The following is a 22,346-nucleotide window of genomic DNA, read 5'->3' as shown; positions in this document are numbered from 1 at the left end:
CTCCTGATCTAAAATGGTTCCATAGTTATTTATCTGACTGACACCAGGGAGTAATATGGCAAGTCTCTCTATCCCCTTACCTCCCTAACACCACTGGAGTGAAAGACGTTTCCATCCTTGAATGTCTCCTTTTCAGTATCTTCAACAATAACCTTCACACTGTTCCTGCCAAACTTCTCTCATCCAAAATGCAGATGACTCCACACTTATATGCTCCTGTATTAGTCTTTCATATCTATAACAAATAGCTTAAGAATCCTTCAGCTCAACTGAGACCTGGATTTCCAATACCCAACTTCTTAATGCAAAAAAATGTAACCGTCTTCCAAAAACCTAATATAATAGCAAACAGAACTTTAAGATATTTTCTTTAAATAACAGTGAAATGGTTGTGGTCCCCTGTACAAAATTAGTATGTATGATACTTGATGACAATGTCAAATTTGATATTCATATCCAAAACAACATAAACAAATCACCAAAAAATTGGCATGCTGTAGTATCACAAACATTTCTTCAACCACAGAAATCACCCATGAAACTACATACCTACTTCCCTCACTCCTATGTGGAGCTCTGATCCTTACAAACCCCCAAACCACACTAAAATCTAAACTCAAACACTTCATTTACCACTGCACTGCTCTCCACTCATTTAATTGGATTGAATTCCCCCATTACCTCAACTACTTTCAACTAATTACAACACACAACTTAATATAAAATTCCCTGCTTGCCCTGCCCTCAACAACATTCTCCATTGCTACAACACTAGCAGATCCCTTGGCTCTAAAAACAAACATCTCATCTTCATCTACAAACTCAGTAAATATCGTGTTCTCTGCCTCTACTCCCACACTGTTGCAAAAAACAAAAAAAAAAAAATGAAACTCCATCGCACTACCTATAAGATGTAATCCAAACCTCCAAACATTCAGAGCTTCTCTAAAGCAATTCCTATCCAAGACCTGATTCTGTTTTTGTTCCAGTCCTGGCTAATCACTCGCCTACCTTCCTCCTTCTCCTCTGCTAATAACTTAATTTTCTTATCCACATTTCCTATCTTACTCTTAACTAAGATATTGTACTTATGCATTTCCCCTGTGAACTTGCTCTCTCTTTGTTTATTACTACTGCAGTTGTTTGAACATCTCTGTGGAATGTATCTTATTTTGTATCCTTGATCGTGAACTGTAAATGTTTCTACTGTCTCAAATATATTGTATGTTTATATACGTGGAGCTTTCCTCCAGGTCCTCAACTGAAAATAGGTCTTCTTGGCCCACTCAGACTTTACTGGTAAACAAATAGAATAAATAAATAAATAATTAAACACTATAGGCCTAATTGCAATGACCCTTCCTTTTTTACTGACATATTTAGCAATGTATAAACAATAACATCCAGAGCCAAGGAAATTATACTTCTGTTATACTCAACCCTCATTAGACCAATAATAGAGTACAATGTGCCATTTGGCATGCACTTGAATAGGCACTTAAAGCAGTTGGAGTGACCTCAGATGTTCCTCATAAAGAAAATCCAGGCTGCAAACAATATGTCTTATATGGATATACTAAAAACCCTATTCTTTTACCCTGTCTACTACCAACTATTAAGGGGTGACCTATGCCTGACGTACAAGGCACTCACAAATTTAGCCCTAATGGCGCTGCTACACATCTACAAGTCAAACAGGGTCACTCAATCTAGGGATCTAAACTTAGTCACTGACTAAAACAAAACACACTGGATAGACTGATATGTGTCTCAGAGATTGTCCCTTCTTTGGAATAGGCTTCCTATTCACATTGATCAGAGCCCTTCCTTGGCCCTCTTCAAACAAAACATACATCAATGGATGGGGAATTGCATACTCATACTTGAGGTAGTGCCTGTGTCCCTTATGGACAGGGCAGAGGTAATCTATAAGATACGCAAGGCATATGCACAAATCCATGCCATCTTCTTGCCCCTTGGGGTTATATATTGGGTAAAATCAGGTTATATTGGCTAGGTTTGTAAGGGCTCTTAAGCTGGTAGCCTAGTAATCTCCTATGAACCTATGAATGGGAGGAAATATCTGCAGAGTTATTGTGATGGGAGACTTTAATGTAGTACTTGAATCAGTTAGAGACAGAAACAACCCATGAAACTAGACACATATAAAGTCACAAAAATACTTAAGGAAGTTTGTCATCAGCTAGCTCTTGTTGACAACTGGAGGATTATGAATCCTTGTGATGCAGTTTGTACCCTTACATCCCTTGATGTAGTAGAATTGATAATTCTGTACTTTCTACAGGTCTAGTTTAATCTACCATTAATATGGCAATTGCTTCTGCCCTAGTACAGATCACAAGGTTGTATATATTCATATATCGTCACATGGGCAATCTGCTGAGGAGAGACACCGGAGAATGGACCCCCTAATTATTAAAGAATAGAGTTTGGGAAATTTCACTACAAGGGGAGTCAAACATTTTATGTCCCCGAATCCTCCTACTAGTATGCCAATCAGTGTATGATAGGATTCACTAAAATTAACAAACAAATGCAATCTGAGGGTCATGCTGCTCAACGCTAGAAGTCTAAATCTCAAAATCCACTCACTCAAAGCACTCCTTAAAATGGAGAACATTGACATTTGTGCTGTAACAGAGACCTGGTTCAAGGCAGCGGAAAGCATCCCTGCACTACCAGGCTATAACTCATTCTACACCTTTCAGTCCTAGAACTTGGACCAAAGCTTCAAAGGTGGGGGTGTTTCCATATTCATAAAGGATGTGCACATCTCCAGACTGGTAGCCCAACATAACGTATCAGAGATACTTCAAGTGCAGCTAACATTGGGTAAGACAGCGATTCAGGTTGTAGCCTGCTATAGGTCTCCAACCATGTCCCAAGACTCACACTCCATGTTCCTAAGCACCCTGGAGAATATTAGGGTCCAACCTAACATTCTCATACTGGGTGACTTCAACTACCCCTCCATTAACTGGGAAAACTACTCATGTACCGATAGACTTGCCCAACGTTTCCTGGAATTTATTAATTCCAATGCCCTGGACCAGCTCGTTCTTACCCCCACTAGAGGTAGCAACATCCTTGACCTGGTCATTACTAACATGGGCGATCATTGCTCTACACCAATAGTCATCTCCTCCCTGGTTAGATCCGTCCACAAACTAATCACCTTGGAAATCAACATCCCTCCCACCATCAACCCCCCCCCCCGCAAAGGTAACCACCATGAAAAACTTCTCCAAAGTTAACTTTGGGCTCCTAAAAACAGAGGTAGCTAACTTCATGGCACCCATGCAAATGGAGAATAGTTGCATGACCACCGAATCATACACCAATGCACTGTATGAACACATACACAAATGCATGGATCTCGCCATACCCAATAGAACCAAGATGCTCTCCTCCAATAAAAGGAAGCCAATCTGGTGGTCCCCTGCCATAAACAAACTCTACAACAGAAGGAGGAAACTGATGCAGAATAAGTTGAAGTCCCAAGACTGGAAAAAACTCCCTTATCAGCCTCAACAAAAAGTTGAGATCCCTCATCAAATCCTCTAAAGCTAGCTATGAAAACAGAATTGCAGTAGATAATAAAGGCAACCACAAGGCCTTTTACAGTTATGTAAAGAATCTCAACAGCAATACCCAGATTTGCTCTGAGCTACTGCATAATGGTACCTCCCATACCGAGCCAATAGATATTGCCAATATACTGGCCGACAGATTCAGTGCCAACTTTACTCCTCTCCTTCCCAAAAGACCAATCACAATACCAGTAGTTTGCCAGGTACCCAGTATTACTGCTGCACAGGTTAAAACAGCACTATCCAAGGCCAAGAATACAGCTTCTATGGGACCTGACAATATCCATGGCAGAGTTCTACATGAACTACAGAGTGAATTGGCATCTCACTGTGTGCCCTGCTCAATCACAGCATCACCTAAGGCTTTGTCCCTACTGAATGGTGCACTGCTACAGTCATCCCTCTCCACAAAGGAGGAGTGACTACAGACCCTGGGAACTATTAGCCTGATGAGTCTGATATGCAAAGCTATGGAATGCATCATCATGAACCTAATAAACAAGGATATAGGGAATCTCCAAACTCTGGATCCCACACAGTTTGGTTTTGTGAAAGGTAGCTCATGCCTGCTCAACTTGGTCGAGTTGTTTGAGTCAGTCACCACAGCTGTGGATGAATACAAGGTGGTTCCTACTGCCTACCTTAATCTGGCCAAGGCCTTTGATACCATTCCCCACTCAGAAATCATAGAAAAACTCACTAAGCTAGGCATCAACCCCCTATCTGGCCAAGGCCTTTGATACCATTCCCCACTCAGGAATCATAGAAAAACTCACTAATCTAGACATCAACCCCTATATCACTAGGTGGGTTGCAAACTGGCTCACAGATAGAACCCACAGTGTGAAAGTAGCTGACTCCAAGTCAGACTGCCGACTAGTCATGAGTGGAGTCCCACAGGGTTCAGTCCTGGGTCCTCTCCTGTTTGGTATCTACTTCTCTGAAGTCCAGGCCAACACAAAGGGACTCTGGCTGACAAAGTTCACAGATGATTGCAAGTTGGGAGCTATTATTAACTCAAGTAATGTTGACATCCTACAGAATAGCCTCATTGAGACCGACGACTGGTGTCAGTACCATGGCCTTAAGCTCAATGCCAAAAAATGTGTCATCATCCCCTTTGGGAAAAACCCGGTTCCCATGAATTACCACATTGATGACAGTCCAGTGAACACAGAAAGCGTTATAAGAGACCTGGGAACACAAGTTGACAGCAACCTCTCTTTTGATCACCACATTGCCACTGTGGTCATAAAGTCCTTCTCTGTGACACATCTCATTACTAAGGGTTTTGCATCCAGGAAGAAAGAGGTCATTGTCTCCTTCTACTCTTCCCTCATTAGGCCAATCATCAAGTGCAGTGTCCCATTTAGCATGTACCTCACTAGACACCTGCAACAACTGGAGAGGCCACAAAAGTACCTCACAAAGAGGATCCCAAGCCTTAAACACTTGTACCATATGGACAGACACAAAAAACTACAACTATTCTCTGTCTCATATCACCTACTTAGAGGTGATCTCTGCTTGACTTACAAAGCCATGTCTGACCCAGCTCTGTTAGAAATGCTACATATAAAGAAATCCGAATCCCTCTGCACCACACGTTCCAGAGACCTCACCCTCATTACCACAATCAACAGAATGTACTGTCAGGACAGGTTCATAACCCAGAAACTGCCCATGCTATGGAATAGACTTCCCATACATGTCACGCAGAGAACCTTGCTGACCCTCTTCAAGAGAAATCTTGATGAGTAGATGGGAAATAGAAAATTCACCCCAGGGATAACTCCAGTGGCTCTACTCAACAGAGGCACTGGGAACTAAGGTCGGGTGGCACGATGCCAGGGTAATCCTGTGGCTAGGCTTGTAAAAGCCCCAGGGCCATTAGCCTAGTACACACCTATGAACCTATGAACCTATTAGAAATTATGAATTTGTGTTATGGTGCTAAGAAACTATTACTGAACTTAATTCAAAATATGATTACTGCATGGGAACAAAGAGTGATGGAACTATGGTTTATCTGTAAAAGGGAGAAGTTTAAAAATTCAACAGCTTTAAAAGATTACAGTGCACCCCATCAACAGCTCAGTGTTATGCTTAAGCAGAAAATACAGCATTAGCTTGAATATACTGCTGTGTAGGCCTTGGTGGAAGGCAGTAAACCAAGTAGACTTCTGTTCCTCAGGTTCAAACAGCATCAAAGCAGAGCTACCATGCTTGGTGTCAGAGCTTCTCTGGAGGGTAACCTAGATATGTCACCCAAAATTATTAGTAGAGAGCTCCATGAGTTCCTTCATAAGCCTTATGAAGATAAAAAAGCTTTGATCCTCTCCATAATTATGCACATTTTCTAAAAGAAGTCATAGCACTGCCCAAACTTTCCTCACAGCAAAAGAGGCTTTAACTGGCACTTATTTCTGAACAAGAAATATGAAGGACTGTGTTTTTCCTCAATAGAGGGAATGCACTGGGCCTAAATGGCATAAATATTGAACTTTATAGTGTCCTTCAGGATCTTCTGTTTCCTCCCATAACTAGCCTCCCACTTCTTTCAATTTCCCAGTTTATTAATTGCTCTTTTATTCCTTTCATCATTGTAGCTATACCAAAACCTGGCAACGATAATACCCCTCCAAGTAATTAAAGACCTGTCTCTCTATTAATCCTTATTAATTCTGATGTTAAGTTGTATGCCAAAATCCTAGCCAAATAGTTGGAGCCCTTTCTCTCTGATCTCATTCTGGATGCATAGACTGGATTCATTAAAGCTAGAAGTAGGGCAGATCACTTTCACACCCTTACATTGTATTTCCAGAGTCTGAAGAATTCCCCTGAACCAGTTTCAGCAATCCGTGTTGACATTGAGAGGGCCTTCAACTTGATCAAATGGCCTTAAATATGGGCAGTTGTGTGTCACATGGGTTTCCCCCAAACTTTATTACTGCTGTTCAAGCTCTGTACCTTTCACTGAAGGCTTGTGTCCTTACAAATGGTATACTGTCTTCCTTATTCCTATTGGAAAGAGATACTTGACAGGGATGTCTTCTCTCCCCCCTGCTCTTTTCCTACTGGCCATTTAACCCTTGAATAGATTATTGGCTGACTTTCCCACTGTCTCCTGTTGGTCATTGTAAAGGATCACTACCACAACTTTGATGTTTACCGATGGCTGTAAAATCCTCACTAAAAATTCCCTGAAGGATGTGCCAGTTATTCATGATATGCTACTGGGTTTTTCTATCTTATCAGGATTATAAATTAATGAATGTCTCTAAAACTGACTTATTTTCTGTTAGCTCCACTATACAGGCATAACGCTCCTCCAACAGATCTCTTCCCCTTAGGTGGTTTAAACCCTTTTCTTGACATCTGGGGAATAAAGCTTCACCTTGATGTTCATGTCATAATAAGTGTTACCTCAGAGACATATAGAACAAAATCTTTCTTTGGGTTCACTCATGGTTCTGCTTACACCTTACCCTGCTGGAAAGCATTTCAGCAGTGAACAATTTTGTTTCCCCTTTTCTTTGTATGTTTTCAAAATGTATGTACCCCTGAGCCACATCCATGGCTTGGGAAATTGAATAACCTATTATATGCCTTCATCTGGGATGGAAAAAGAACGGGGTAACCTAGTAAATAAAGACAACCCTATATCTGGTTTAGGGATCCCTGAGCAGGTAAACTATTCAATAGTGTTTTTGTTTCCTCATTTTTTCGTTGACTCATGCAGCATTATCCCTTTGGGAATTACTTGAAGCTAAGATTTTAAATTCACCATCCCCTTGTGGGTTAATTTGGTATCAGAAGTTCTTCCCCAAACATTTTAAATCATGGCATCCTATAGGACAAACTCATCTAGTTTTACAGACTCTAAAATTATAGACTGGCCAGAACTTTGGAGATCTGCTATTTCTGTTTTGGGTAACACCCTTTTTAATATAGTGTAAGTTCACCCATTAATGATCAGGCATGTGCTAAACTAGGATTAGGTGGCTGTCAGATTTAAGGTTATAGGTGAGGGCAGACGAGTCTTAATAGCTTGGAGAGATTTCCAATTTTATGGAACTTACCTAGATCTGCTTTCTGAAAATTTCTACACCTTCATTACATGGGTAACAGATCCTCCTTTACTGCACATACCCCATATGTGCCTGTTCCTCTCCCCAGTATGAAACAGAAAAGCTGGGTTTCCTTTCATACACTGTTCCAGTATATATCCATACCAATAATGCCCTATAAAAATGAGACACTTTTGCCCACTGATGCATGGTTCTGTCGTACTAACATGTGTCTTCCTGACAGATCTAGTAATGTATGCTTAAACGCTATCAGGATACTCATCTTGATCCCACAGGTATGTGAAACATTGGTACATTTTATATACAATGGTCCCTGATATTCAGCTATCACTGTGGCTAAAGGTTTTGAGTCCACTATCAAATGACAAGGGTGTGGATAGAATAACCTACTGGTACTCATAAATTTTATATATCAAGTTGTGTGTTGTAATTAGTTGAAGGTAGATGGGGGACTGGAGTAATTCATTCCAATTTAATGAGTGGAGAGCAGTGCAGAGGTGAATGAAGAGTTTTGAGCTAGAAGCAAAGCTTGCAATTTTAATAGTATGTTTTGAGTTTAGATTTTAATGTGGTTTATTGTAAGGATCAGAGCTCCATATTTGAGTGAGGGAAGTAGGTATGTAGTTGCAAGGGTGATTTCTGTGGTTGAATAAATGTTTGTGACGGTACAACATGGCAATTTTCTTGTGATTTTTTATGTTGTTTTGGATATGAAGATCAAATTTGACACTGCCATCACTTATCATACTTAGCAATTTTGTATGTTCCAACTTCTACAATTAAAACACACATCTGCACATGGGAAAGGCTGGCACAGGTTTACTAGCTATGCCCCCTGCACTGGACCAGTAATTAAGGAGCCTCAATCCTCACCACTAGCACCAGTGAGAGACGTACACATTGGGAGGATGCCAAGTACACACACAGTAAAGTACAATTTCCCTTAAGAGTACACAGAGATCACAGTCAGTCTGGGGACTGGTTTCTCCCTATTTCTCCAGATACCCAATAAGACTCCACACTTGCACAGCTATAGAGTTGAGTCTTTAGCCAGGGTTACAAGCCAAGTCCTCCCATCACTCTCTCTGTCCAACCAGTGCTTTGTGTTCCTGCCCAAGTAGTTGACACACACACTTTGAGATTTGATTTATACACAAACACACACATGGGAAAAGCTGGCACAGGTTTACTAGCTATGCCCCCTTCTACCCAGACCACAAGGCAGTTATCACTGCCACCAAAAACCCTTATCAGCTACTTTAAGGCCCTTCCCAAAGGGTGACCAATTTTACTGTGTAATGTTACTATTATCCAAATGGTAAGTGTAATCAAGACTTTCAAGGCTATTTAGGAGTGGCCTATACAGTGTCACCAAATACAAAAAGTCAAGTACTCTAAGCACTTAAATACCTCTAAACAAACAGTTACAATTAAAAGGTTTAAATATATTTAATAATAAATAATAAAAGTGCAAGACAATATTCAATAACTCAGCACAGTGACTACAGAGATCAGAATCACAGGAAACATTTTAAACAACATTGCAGGACAGTCTCAAATAAATACAGAAAACATCTAAACTAATCTTTACTATATTTTTATCTATAGCTAAAATATACTTTTCCCTAGTTAGTTACTATTAGCAAGGCATTAGTGCTGAAGACGGATGTTTCCAGGTCCAAAGACAAATAGAAAATGCACAGTCTCTGAGAGAGTTCCCAAATTAATATCAAAACATTACTGCTGGGTTAGCTGGATGACATTACTATTTGTCACCTGCCTTCAGTTCCCAGGCTAACAGATACCAAAAGAATTTTTAGCATCTCTGTGTGAGAAGTACATATCTCTTAGAAGTTTGCCCAGAACTGGAAGTCATAACACAGTTAAACACTGTTACATTTTAAACCTGGTAATTATTTCTGTTTCAAGACAATAGAAAGAAACTCCTAGCTCTACACATCCTGTGTCCTTGCTGCCTTGAAACTAACTTTTATAGCACATTGTTAAACACTTTTAATTTATTTTCTTGAAGTTTTGCAGGTTAACTCTGTATGTTCCAACTTCTACAATTAAAATACACATCTGCACATGTATATAGTTTATATACATTTCTGCTCTTTTCCAGCAGGGTACACTGTGGTTACATTCTTGAAGCTCAGTACATAACGTGCAGTTCAACACACACTCCTACACTAGTAGTTTAATATCCACATAACATAGTTTTCTTACATTTGTAAGGCAAGCCTATGGATCATATTAATATTCACAAATGACATATGATTATTTACAGAATTCCAGATAGCTCAACTGGAAGCCTCACAGGGACTACTTCTATTTCAGTGTTATTTAGTGAAAATATCTTAAAGTTCTATTTGCCATTATAGTGGGTTTTTGGGAGAAGTTTAGGTTTCTTTGGCATTAAGAAGTTGGGTATTGGAAAGCCAGTTATCAATTGAGGTGACGGATTCTTAAGCTATTTGTTATAGATGTAGCAAACTAAAACAGGAGCACATAAGTGTGGAGTCATCTGCATATTGGATGAGAGAAGTTTGGCAGGAGGCAGTGTGAAGGTTACTGATGAAGATACTGAAAATGAGATGTCCAAGGATGGAAATATCTGGTACTCCAGGAGTGTTAGGGAGGTAAGGAGATAGAGAGACTTGCCATATTACTGCCTGGTGTCTATCAGATAAATAGCTATGGAACCATTTTAGAACAGGAGTAGATACAAAAATGCTAGATAGTTATCACAAAAGTTCATGTGAGAAGCCATGTCAAAAGCTTTAGACAGGTCAAAGAATAGAAAAGAGACAATTTTGCCAGTGTCTCTTGCTCTGTTCATGGTGTCCATGAAGGAAAGAAGGGCAGAAGTTGTACTGTGACAGAACCTGAAGCCAGGTTGAAAAGCAGTTAACAGCTGATTGTGTAGGACATGTTGGAGCAGCTGAGCATGGATGTATTTTTCTAGCAGCTCAGAGAGAGGGAACGTATTGCTATTGGGCAGACGTTAGCTACTTCAGTTGAACTTCCCCTTTTGTGGAGAGGGATGAGTTGAACTTTTTTTACATGGAGGGAACATGGGATTCGAGTTTGTATCTATTGATGACAATACTAACTGAGTAGGTTATGACATGGCAGCTAATTTAAGATATTCTGGGGGGAAGGTGTAAAGCTGCAGGGGAAGTCAATTTGAGTTTAAGAAGTATTTTTTTTATCATGGAATTGGGGACTGGTTTAAGGGTAAAGGAGAAGGAGGAGGTAGCTTGGGATGAGTTAGGGGAAGTGGTGTGGAATTTGGTTGGGTGGAGACTGTTTGGGATGGGTTCTGAGAGAGATGGTGTGTGTAGAGACTGGAGTAGTTTGGGATGAGGGGTAGGATGAAGATGAGTTTATAGTTAAGGAGGTGATGCAGTCTATAAAATATTGAATAAGGTTGCAGTTTTTGTTAGGAGAGGGAATATGTTCTTTTTCCTACCAGGATTCAGTGGAGAGTTGATAGAAGAACACATTTTTTTGGTTGGGCTTATGGTTGAGTTGAAGACCCAGAGCCATTCTGGGGAAGAAAACAGCCCAAGCACCCACCTACCATGATTATCAGTACGCTTCTGTTTTAACTGACAATTAAGAGAGTTATTCACTCCCATTTATACTCCCAAATTTGAATTAACATCAAAGCTACAAATAAGTCCACATCCCAAAAAGAGTATAACACTCTAGCATGCTTTTTTGATAACTTACACTCCTGACTGAAGTAAATCTCACACTTCTGTTTCCTCAACCATTCTTAAATCCCCTCACATTTTCATGGTGAGTGGATGGACCTCACACATGTAAAGTCAATAAATGGACCATAACAATAAAGAAATAAAAGGTCAAAAGTAAAAAGCACATATGTATCCTTAAAATTAAATAGCTATAATGACCAAGACTAACAACGAAAAATGCCAAAAGGTATGAATCATGACAGTGCAACAACAAACCTATTAATCTCTCACGATATTCCTAACACAGGAGAGAGGAAACAGCAGTAAACAATTAAAGTCTAAAATACCAATCAAGCACACAATGATATAAGATCAATGATGAGGAAGCACTCACATATCTGTTAATAGATGTGAGAACAAACACACCAGTCAAAGAAATACTCAGGCATCATTGATAAATTCACCCAGTGGGGTATCAACCCATATATTGTCAAGTGGCTTGCAAATGGCTCACTGATAGAATTCATTCGGTCAAAATAGGGGAGACCACCTCCTCCAGTACACCTGTACCCAGTGGTGTTCCACTGGGATCAGTTCTGGGACCCTTACTCTTTGGAATCTACTTCTCCAAAGTACAGGCTAAAACTAAAGGACTGTGGCTGACAAAGTTTGCTGATGACTACAAACTGGGAACAATCATCAAAACCTCTAGTGATGTCAGCATTTGCAAGAAGGTGTTACGCATACTAAAGACTGGTGCCAAAGTCATGGTCTTAAACTTAATGCAAAAAAATGCATTATCATCCCTTTTGGCAAGGGTGATGTTCATGCAAACTATTACATCAGTAGTAATGCCCTAAGCACACAGTCTTTTGTGAGAGATCTGGGCACACAGGTTGACAGCAACCTTAACTTCGATCACCATGTCTCTACAGTGGTAAGAAGGGCATTTTATATTGCTCATATCATAAGTAAGGGCCTCCAGAAAAGAAGAGGTTATAACCCCCCCGTACTCTTCCCTCATCAGGCCAATAATAGAGCATAATGCTCCCGTTGGTATGTTCCTTTCCAAACACCTGCAGCAATTGGAGAGACCACAAAGGTTCCTTACAAAGAAAATTCAGGGTCTTCAAGATCTGTCTTATATGGGCAGACTGAAATCATTGTCACTTTACTCTGTGTCATACAGACTGCTCAGAGGCGACCTGTGCCTTGCATATAGAGCAATCTCTGACCCAGCTTTAATAGAAATGCTGCACATTCACAAGTCAAATGGCACACGGGTCACTCACTCAAAGGACCTTAACCTGGTATTTGACATCAATGGAACTTGCTGTAGAGACAGATTTGTCTCACAAAGGTTGTCCCACCTTTGGAACAAGCTACCTGTTCATGTTAAACAAAGCCCCTCATTGGCCCAATTAAGAGTAATTTGGATGATCGGGTGGGTAACTGGAAATTCACCCTGGCGGGTTCACCCATGTCACTCTTGCACAGGGACAATAGGTGCTGATTTTAGTGTCTGCTTAGACCAGACACCCTTGGGAACACTCATTGAACTTGGCTAGGTTTGTAAGGCCCTGGGGCCGTCAGCCTTGTAACTTCCTATGATCCTCTGATACTATGATATCCAGCCTCAGTCTGATCCCAGGATCAGGAAGTCCAGCCTCAGTTTGATACCAGGATCAGGAAGTCCAGCCTCAGTCTGATCCCAGGATCAGGAAGTACATTTTTCTTTTTTGGTGACATTACTGGGCATAGAAGATGGCTTTTTGGACTTTACAAATTTTTCCAGACCAACCCAAGCCCCTGAAGTTGAGGAAGATAACTTGAGAATAGGTCCTTTTTTCCATTGCAACCCCAAGTCTTTATAAGAGCTGCCACCATCTTAATTCTTCAGAAATGAAACCATACTGATGAAATCCATTGGCTCAGGGAGCAATGTTTAGCTGATTGTTTCCTTGGGCGAACTGGACTAGCAATACGAGATAGTTCCCTTCAGACTTGATGCCTCCATGTTATCTCTGATATTTAAGACCTTCAGCAAATTTACTAGGGCCTGTATGTTTTTGGTACGGTCCAGTGGATAAGCTGGAGACTCTGTTACAGACACCTGGTAATCCTGAACTGAAGTAGCCTCATTCATTAATGAGTCATACAGTAGGTGAGCTTACAGAAAAGCAACGGCAGCTTCAGTGAAAATAAATGGCTTAATCTGATTCTTCCACTTTAAACAGAGAGTGAAAGGGTACTACAGGAAGGTGGGAATTGCATTTTTAATACACGGCTGTCTGATGGATAAAAATGCCTTTCTGGCATGCGTGGTTTCCAGGGAGAAATCTTGATAAAGTCTTACTTGTTGGTTTGTTAAATATTCTATGTATATATTTTTTTGTCAGATTTTCTACGCTTACTCATAAATGTAAACCATTTCTATTTGTATACTGTACATTGTTTTGTTACATTATAATGTAACCCAGCCTGAGCCTGTAATTGGTCATAGTTTGATCAGTGTTCTACCCTAGTAAACAAATTTAAATAAATAAAATAAATAAAAAAATGCATGCATCATATGTCCATTATATTTAATACCATTTGACCTATGTTGTTTGCATAGGTATGTTAAGGTTGATGTTGGTTATTCATTGGTTTACTTGTTAACAAAGTGTTATAAAAAATCCAGTGCCTTATTCCTCTGCACTAACTGCCAGATAATTTTTCAGTCTGGTTACCATGGACTACACTTGTCACTTTTATATCCTGACGATCTCATGCTGGTGACATGCTTACTGCTGATACAGAAAGACAGTTGGGAAGCAAGTGAATTAATAAGGCAGAGCAAACTGATGTGATGTGACATCTAGCAAATGGCATGCAAAACTAGTTTTAAAGTAACTGCTTGAAAAGGATGGCAAGAATTTTAAAGACGCATATGACTTGACATCTTACAGTACCTGCGATCACTTGCATAGCACTGTTTCTATGTTTCTGTTTGTACTTTGGTAACTATTTAATAAAGATGCAATATTCATGAAATTATAAATATAAACACCAAGTGGGCAATCTCCAAATAAAATGTATACAGAAAAATATACATCAAGTGCCAATTATTGTGATTTAGTTCTCTGTAGGACTTCCTGTCGGGAAAGAACATGCAATACTGCTGTACAACAAAAGGTGGCATTCTACAATGGTTCCATACAAAGAACTGAGTCTTAAAATTATGAAGTTTGTCAATAGGGTGCAATAGTTAACCAAACAGGTTGATGAGGAGCAGTTACAAAAGAATGTCAGAGCATAGAATTTACTGAAGAATGTTAGGGCAATGTTAGTGATGCGAGAATACTATGACAATGAAAGTTACCCATGGATAACAGAGCATGTTGGTTACACAAGAAAAATATGGCAGAGTAGTTACACAAACAAACTGGAGTACAGTTGTTACCCAAGAATGTTAGGGTACACTATTTACCCCCAAATGCCAGTCATAATGATGTTTACCTAAACATGGTAGGGTATTGTGATTGCACAAAAATATTTTGGTATGGTGGTTACCCAAGAATGCTGATACATGATCATTACAAAAGAAGGTTAGGTAGTAGCAGTACCTGAGAATTTTACCGGTGTTTGTGCAAGAATCCTAGGACGTGGTGACTTCGTTAGAATGCTAGGACTTGGTAGTTACGCAGGAATTCTAGAGTATAGAGGTTGCACAAAAATACTGGGAAATGCTGGCTACTCAAGAATGCTATGTTACAATTTGCCATTATGCTAGAGTACATTAGATATCTAAAAATGTTTATGCGTTTTGGTTATCTAAGAATATTAAGACTTGGTCGTTATACAAAAATACTAGAGCATGGAGGTTACCTGAGAAATCTAGGACACTGTGAATACCAAGAAAGGTAGGGCATAATAGCTACCTAGGAAATTTAGGCCATGCTGATGGGGATGATTTTTTGAACACAAAACTGATACTATAAACAGTAATGAAGAGTTAGCTTGTTGTATGCAGATGTATGTAATGATGTTTAAGGTAGATAGTGATGAATGTGGAGATCTGAGTTTGAATCTTATAAGCTACCACTTTTTCAATGCATGACAGAGCAAGTCACTCAATTTTGATCTGTTCCTGGGTTTTCCACTCAAACAGCTGACTTTATCTCAGTGGCCTAATCTTGCAATAAAGGTATAAATAGATACATAAATAACTAGATGATTGCCTAGTTAATCACAGTAATTGTCAGTGGAACACTCATTTACGAGAATGACTGAGGAGTAAAATGTTGCATACACTTTTACAACATTCTTGTTCATGTTAAAGCTTGTGACGCTAAAAACATTTATGTATTTACTTTGTAACACACATTTGAACTTGACAAGTAAGAGTCTACTTTTGTTATTTCTTTTAAGGGAATGCAATTTGTATGTTAGCACTTCTTATTCTTTGCAGTGCCAGGGATGTTGAATACCATTACTGCCTTTCTTAAATATAAGCTCGAGTCTAAGCACTCCATATGTTAACACTGTGTATACACTCCATGTGTTAACATCGATATACACGTCTTGTAAGTATGAGATAATAACAGCACTGTATCAGGTTTTGTAACTATGCAATAATTAATGATGATGTGCTATTCTGAGGATCAAAAGTACTTATTTTTACAGCAGGAATTTAGCAAAAAGAATGGCGTAGCAAAACAAATCACCTCTGTTCTCTAAATTGCAAAGAGGAAGAAGATCTAGATAACAGAGTGCTTCACGAGCTGTTATGTTTAGATAACACCAAACTCAGTGGAATATTCTATCCATTTCAAGAGAATTAGCAACATAGAAGATGGAGTCTGCTGTGATGGATAAGTGAAAGGTAAACTAGATGGAGAAGAAGCTGTACAGTAGAAGGTGACAAAGTGTATACTTTAGGACTCTACATTTGGTTTGTATTTTCATAATGACATTGACTGACCCTGCAGAATGCCCTGAACAAGTTAAAAATGTGAATGCAAACTCTATTCCATTGTTAACAATAAGGGTACTGTTGGGACACGCATATTTACTTCAGTTCACTATCTTTGTGTTAACAATAAGTACTGTTGGGACACGCATATTTACTTCAGTTCATTATGTTTGTGTTAACAATAAGGGTACTGTTGGGACACGCATATTTACTTCAGTTCATTATCTTTGTGTTAACAATAAGTACTGTTGGGACACATATATTTACTTCAGTTCATTATCTTTGTGTTAACGATAAGAGTACTGTTGGGACACGCATATTTACTTCAGTTCATTATCTTTGTGTTAACAATAAGTACTGTTGGGACACGTATATTTACTTCAGTTCATTATCTTTGTGTTAACAGTAAGAGTACTGTTGGGACACGCATATTTACTTCAGTTCATTATATTTGTGTTAACAATAAGTACTGTTGGGACACGTATATTTACTTCAGTTCATTATCTTTGTGTTAACAATAAGAGTACTGTTGGGACACGCATATTTACTTCAGTTCATTATCTTTGTGTTAACAATAAGTACTGTTGGGACACGTATATTTACTTCAGTTCATTATCTTTGTGTTAACAATAAGAGTACTGTTGGGACACGCATATTTACTTCAGTTCATTATCTTTGTGTTAACAATAAGAGCACAGTTGGGACACGCATATTTACTTCAGTTCATTATCTTTGTGTTAACTATAAGAGTACTGTTGGGACAGGCATATTTACTTCAGTTCATTATCTTTGTGTTAACAATAAGTACTGTTGGGACACGCATATTTACTTCAGTTCATTATCTTTGTGTTAACAATAAGAGTACTGTTGGGACACGCATATTTACTTCAGTTCATTATGTTTGTGTTAACAGTAAGAGTACTGTTGGGACACGCATATTTACTTCAGTTCATTATGTTTGTGTTAACAATAAAAGTACTGTTGGGTCACGCATATTTACTTCAGTTCATTATCTTTGTGTTAACTATAAGAGTACTGTTGGGACATGCATATTTACTTCAGTTCATTATCTTTGTGTTAATAAGAGTACTGTTGGGACACGTATATTTACTTCAGTTCATTATCTTTGTGTTAATAAGAGTACTGTTGGGACACGCATATTTACTTCAGTTCATTAACTTTGTGTTAATAAGAGTACTGTTGGGACACGTATATTTACTTCAGTTCATTATCTTTGTGTTAATAAGAGTACTGTTGGGACACGCATATTTACTTCAGTTCATTATCTTTGCGTTAATAAGAGTACTGTTGGGACACGCATATTTACTTCAGTTCATTATCTTTGTGTTAATAAGAGTACTGTTGGGACATGCATATTTACTTCAGTTCATTATCGTTGTGTTAATAAGAGTACTGTTGGGACACGTATATTTACTTCAGTTCATTATCTTTGTGTTAATAAGAGTACTGTTGGGACACGCATATTTACTTCAGTTCATTATCTTTGTGTTAATAAGAGTACTGTTGGGACACGCATATTTACTTCAGTTCATTATCTTTGTGTTAATAAGAGTACTGTTGGGACACGCATATTTACCTCAGTTCATTATCTTTGTGTTAATAAGAGTACTGTTGGGACATGCATATTTACTTCAGTTCATTATCTTTGTGTTAACAATAAGTACTGTTGGGACACGCATATTTACTTCAGTTCATTATCTTTGTGTTAATAAGAGTACTGTTGGGACACGCATATTTACTTCAGTTCATTATCTTTGTGTTAATAAGAGTACTGTTGGGACATGCATATTTACTTCAGTTCATTATGTTTGTGTTAACAATAAGAGTACTGTTGGGACACGCATATTTACTTCAGTTCATTATCTTTGTGTTAACAGTAAGAGTACTGTTGGGACACGCATATTTACTTCAGTTCATTATGTTTGTGTTAACAATAAGAGTACTGTTGGGACAGGCATATTTACTTCAGTTCATTATCTTTGTGTTAATAAGAGTACTGTTGGGACACGCATATTTACTTCAGTTCATTATCTTTGTGTTAATAAGAGTACTGTTGGGACATGCATATTTACTTCAGTTCATCATCTTTGTGTTAATAAGAGTACTGTTGGGACATGCATATTTACTTCAGTTCATTATGTTTGTGTTAATAAGAGTACTGTTGGGACATGCATATTTACTTCAGTTCATTATCTTTGTGTTAATAAGAGTACTGTTGGGACACGCATATTTACTTCAGTTCATTATGTTTGTGTTAACAATAAGTACTGTTGGGACACGCATATTTACTTCAGTTCATTATCTTTGTGTTAATAAGAGTACTGTTGGGACATGCATATTTACTTCAGTTCATTATGTTTGTGTTAATAAGAGTACTGTTGGGACATGCATATTTACTTCAGTTCATTATCTTTGTGTTAATAAGAGTACTGTTGGGACACGCATATTTACTTCAGTTCATTATGTTTGTGTTAACAATAAGTACTGTTGGGACACGCATATTTACTTCAGTTCATTATCTTCGTGTTAACGATAAGAGTACTGTTGGGACATGCATATTTACTTCAGTTCATTATCTTTGTGTTAATAAGAGTACTGTTGGGACACGTATATTTACTTCAGTTCATTATCTTTGTGTTAATAAGAGTACTCTTGGGACATGCATATTTACTTCAGTTCATTATCTTTGTGTTAATAAGAGTACTGTTGGGACACGCATATTTACTTCAGTTCATTATCTTTGTGTTAACAATAAGTACTGTTGGGACACGCATATTTACTTCAGTTCATTATCTTTGTGTTAACAATAAGAGTACTGTTGGGACATGCATATTTACTTCAGTTCATTATCTTTGTGTTAATAAGAGTACTGTTGGGACACGCATATTTACTTCAGTTCATTATCTTTGTGTTAATAAGAGTACTGTTGGGACACGCATATTTACTTCAGTTCATTATCTTTGTGTTAACAATAAGTACTGTTGGGACACGCATATTTACTTCAGTTCATTATCTTTGTGTTAACAATAAGTACTGTTGGGACACGCATATTTACTTCAGTTCATTATCTTTGTGTTAATAAGAGTACTGTTGGGACATGCATATTTACTTCAGTTCATTATCTTTGTGTTAATAAGAGTACTGTTGGGACACGCATATTTACTTCAGTTCATTATCTTTGTGTTAACAATAAGTACTGTTGGGACACGTATATTTACTTCAGTTCATTATCTTTGTGTTAATAAGAGTACTGTTGGGACATGCATATTTAATTCAGTTCATTATCTTTGTGTTAATAATAGTACTGTTGGGACATGCATATTTACTTCAGTTCATTATCTTTGTGTTAATAAGAGTACTGTTGGGACATGCATATTTACTTCAGTTCATTATCTTTGTGTTAATAAGAGTACTGTTGGGACACGCATATTTACTTCAGTTCATTATCTTTGTGTTAACAGTAAGAGTACTGTTGGGACACGCATATTTACTTCAGTTCATTATGTTTGTGTTAACAATAAGAGTACTGTTGGGACATGCATATTTACTTCAGTTCATTATCTTTGTGTTAATAAGAGTACTGTTGGGACACGCATATTTACTTCAGTTCACTATCTTTGTGTTAACAATAAGAGTACTGTTGGGACACGTATATTTACTTCAGTTCATTATGTTTGTGTTAATAAGAGTACTGTTGGGACACGCATATTTACTTCAGTTCATTATCTTTGTGTTAATAAGAGTACTGTTGGGACATGCATATTTACTTCAGTTCATTATCTTTGTGTTAATAAGAGTACTGTTGGGACATGCATATTTAATTCAGCTCATTATGTTTGTGTTAATAAGAGTACTGATGGGACATGCATATTTACTTCAGTTCATTATCTTTGTGGTAATAAGAGTACTGTTGGGACATGCATATTTACTTCAGTTCATTATCTTTGTGTTAATAAGAGTACTGTTGGGACATGCATATTTACTTCAGTTCATTATCTTTGTGTTAATAAGAGTACTGTTGGGACACGCATATTTACTTCAGTTCATTATCTTTGTGTTAACAATAAGAGTACTGTTGGGACATGCATATTTACTTCAGTTCATTATCTTTGTGTTAACAATAAGAGTACTGTTGGGACACGCATATTTACTTCAGTTCATTATCTTTGTGTTAATAAGAGTACTGTTGGGACACGCATATTTACTTCAGTTCATTATCTTTGTGTTAACAATAAGAGTACTGTTGGGACACGCATATTTACTTCAGTTCATTATCTTTGTGTTAACAATAAGAGTACTGTTGGGACACGCATATTTACTTCAGTTCATTATCTTTGTGTTAACAGTAAGAGTACTGTTGGGACACGCATATTTACTTCAGTTCATTATGTTTGTGTTAACAATAAGAGTACTGTTGGGACAGGCATATTTACTTTAGTTCATTATCTTTGTGTTAATAAGAGTACTGTTGGGACATGTATATTTACTTCAGTTCATTATCTTTGTGTTAATAAGAGTACTGTTGGGACACGCATATTTACTTCAGTTCATTATCTTTGTGTTAATAAGAGTACTGTTGGGACACGCATATTTACTTCAGTTCATTATCTTTGTGTTAACAATAAGTACTGTTGGGACACGTATATTTACTTCAGTTCATTATCTTTGTGTTAATAAAAGTACTGTTGGGACACGTATATTTACTTCAGTTCATTATCTTTGTGTTAACTATAAGAGTACTGTTGGGACATGCATATTTACTTCAGTTCATTATCTTTGTGTTAACAATAAGAGTACAGTTGGGACACGCATATTTACTTCAGTTCATTATCTTTGTGTTAATAAGAGTACTGTTGGGACACGCATATTTACTTCAGTTCATTATGTTTGTGTTAACAATAAGAGTACTGTTGGGACATGCATATTTACTTCAGTTCATTATCTTTGTGTTAACAATAAGAGTACAGTTGGGACACGCATATTTACTTCAGTTCATTATCTTTGTGTTAACTATAAGAGTACTGTTGGGACATGCATATTTACTTCAGTTCATTATCTTTGTGTTAACAATAAGAGTACAGTTGGGACACGCATATTTACTTCAGTTCATTATCTTTGTGTTAATAAGAGTACTGTTGGGACACGCATATTTACTTCAGTTCATTATCTTTGTGTTAACAATAAGAGTGCAGTTGGGACACGCATATTTACTTCAGTTCATTATCTTTGTGTTAACAGTAAGAGTACTGTTGGGACACGCATATTTACTTCAGTTCGTTATGTTTGTTTTAACAATAAGAGTACTGTTGGGACAGGCATATTTATGTCAGTTCATTATCTTCGTGTTAATAAGAGTACTGTTGGGACATGTATATTTACTTCAGTTCATTATCTTTGTGTTAATAAGAGTACTGTTGGGACACGCATATTTACTTCAGTTCATTATCTTTGTGTTAATAAGAGTACTGTTGGGACACGCATATTTACTTCAGTTCATTATCTTTGTGTTAACAATAAGTACTGTTGGGACACGCATATTTACTTCAGTTCATTATGTTTGTGTTAACAATAAGAGTACTGTTGGGACAGGCATATTTACTTCAGTTCATTATCTTTGTGTTAATAAGAGTACTGTTGGGACACGTATATTTACTTCAGTTCATTATCTTTGTGTTAATAAGAGTACTGTTGGGACACGTATATTTACTTCAGTTCATTATCTTTGTGTTAATAAGAGTACTGTTGGGACACTCATATTTACTTTAGTTCATTATCTTTGTGTTAATAAGAGTACTGTTGGGACACGCATATTTACTTCAGTTCATTATCTTTGTGTTAACAATAAGTACTGTTGGGACACGCATATTTACTTCAGTTCATTATGTTTGTGTTAACAATAAGAGTACTGTTGGGACAGGCATATTTACTTCAGTTCATTATCTTTGTGTTAATAAGAGTACTG

At 37.7% G+C, this 22,346-nt stretch overlaps 1 protein-coding gene across 1 annotated transcript in view; it reads right to left on the bottom strand.

Moving 5' to 3' along the window:
- Positions 1–692: 692 nt before the first annotated feature.
- The window catches only part of LOC122791482 (intestinal mucin-like protein), an 82,684-nt gene continuing 61,030 nt past the window's right edge, over positions 693–22,346 (bottom strand). Inside the window, exon 4 of the mRNA XM_044059225.1 lies at positions 693–858. Coding sequence (XP_043915160.1) covers positions 693–858 — 166 coding nt within the window. The remainder of the gene's footprint in view (positions 859–22,346) is intronic.

Source organism: Protopterus annectens, chromosome 17.part0 (assembly GCF_019279795.1).
Source record: "Protopterus annectens isolate FY-2018-M chromosome 17.part0, PAN1.0, whole genome shotgun sequence".
Lineage (NCBI taxonomy): Eukaryota > Metazoa > Chordata > Ceratodontiformes > Protopteridae > Protopterus > Protopterus annectens.
Note: the sequence above shows the minus strand (reverse complement) of the source record. Positions and strands in the feature narration are given on the sequence as shown.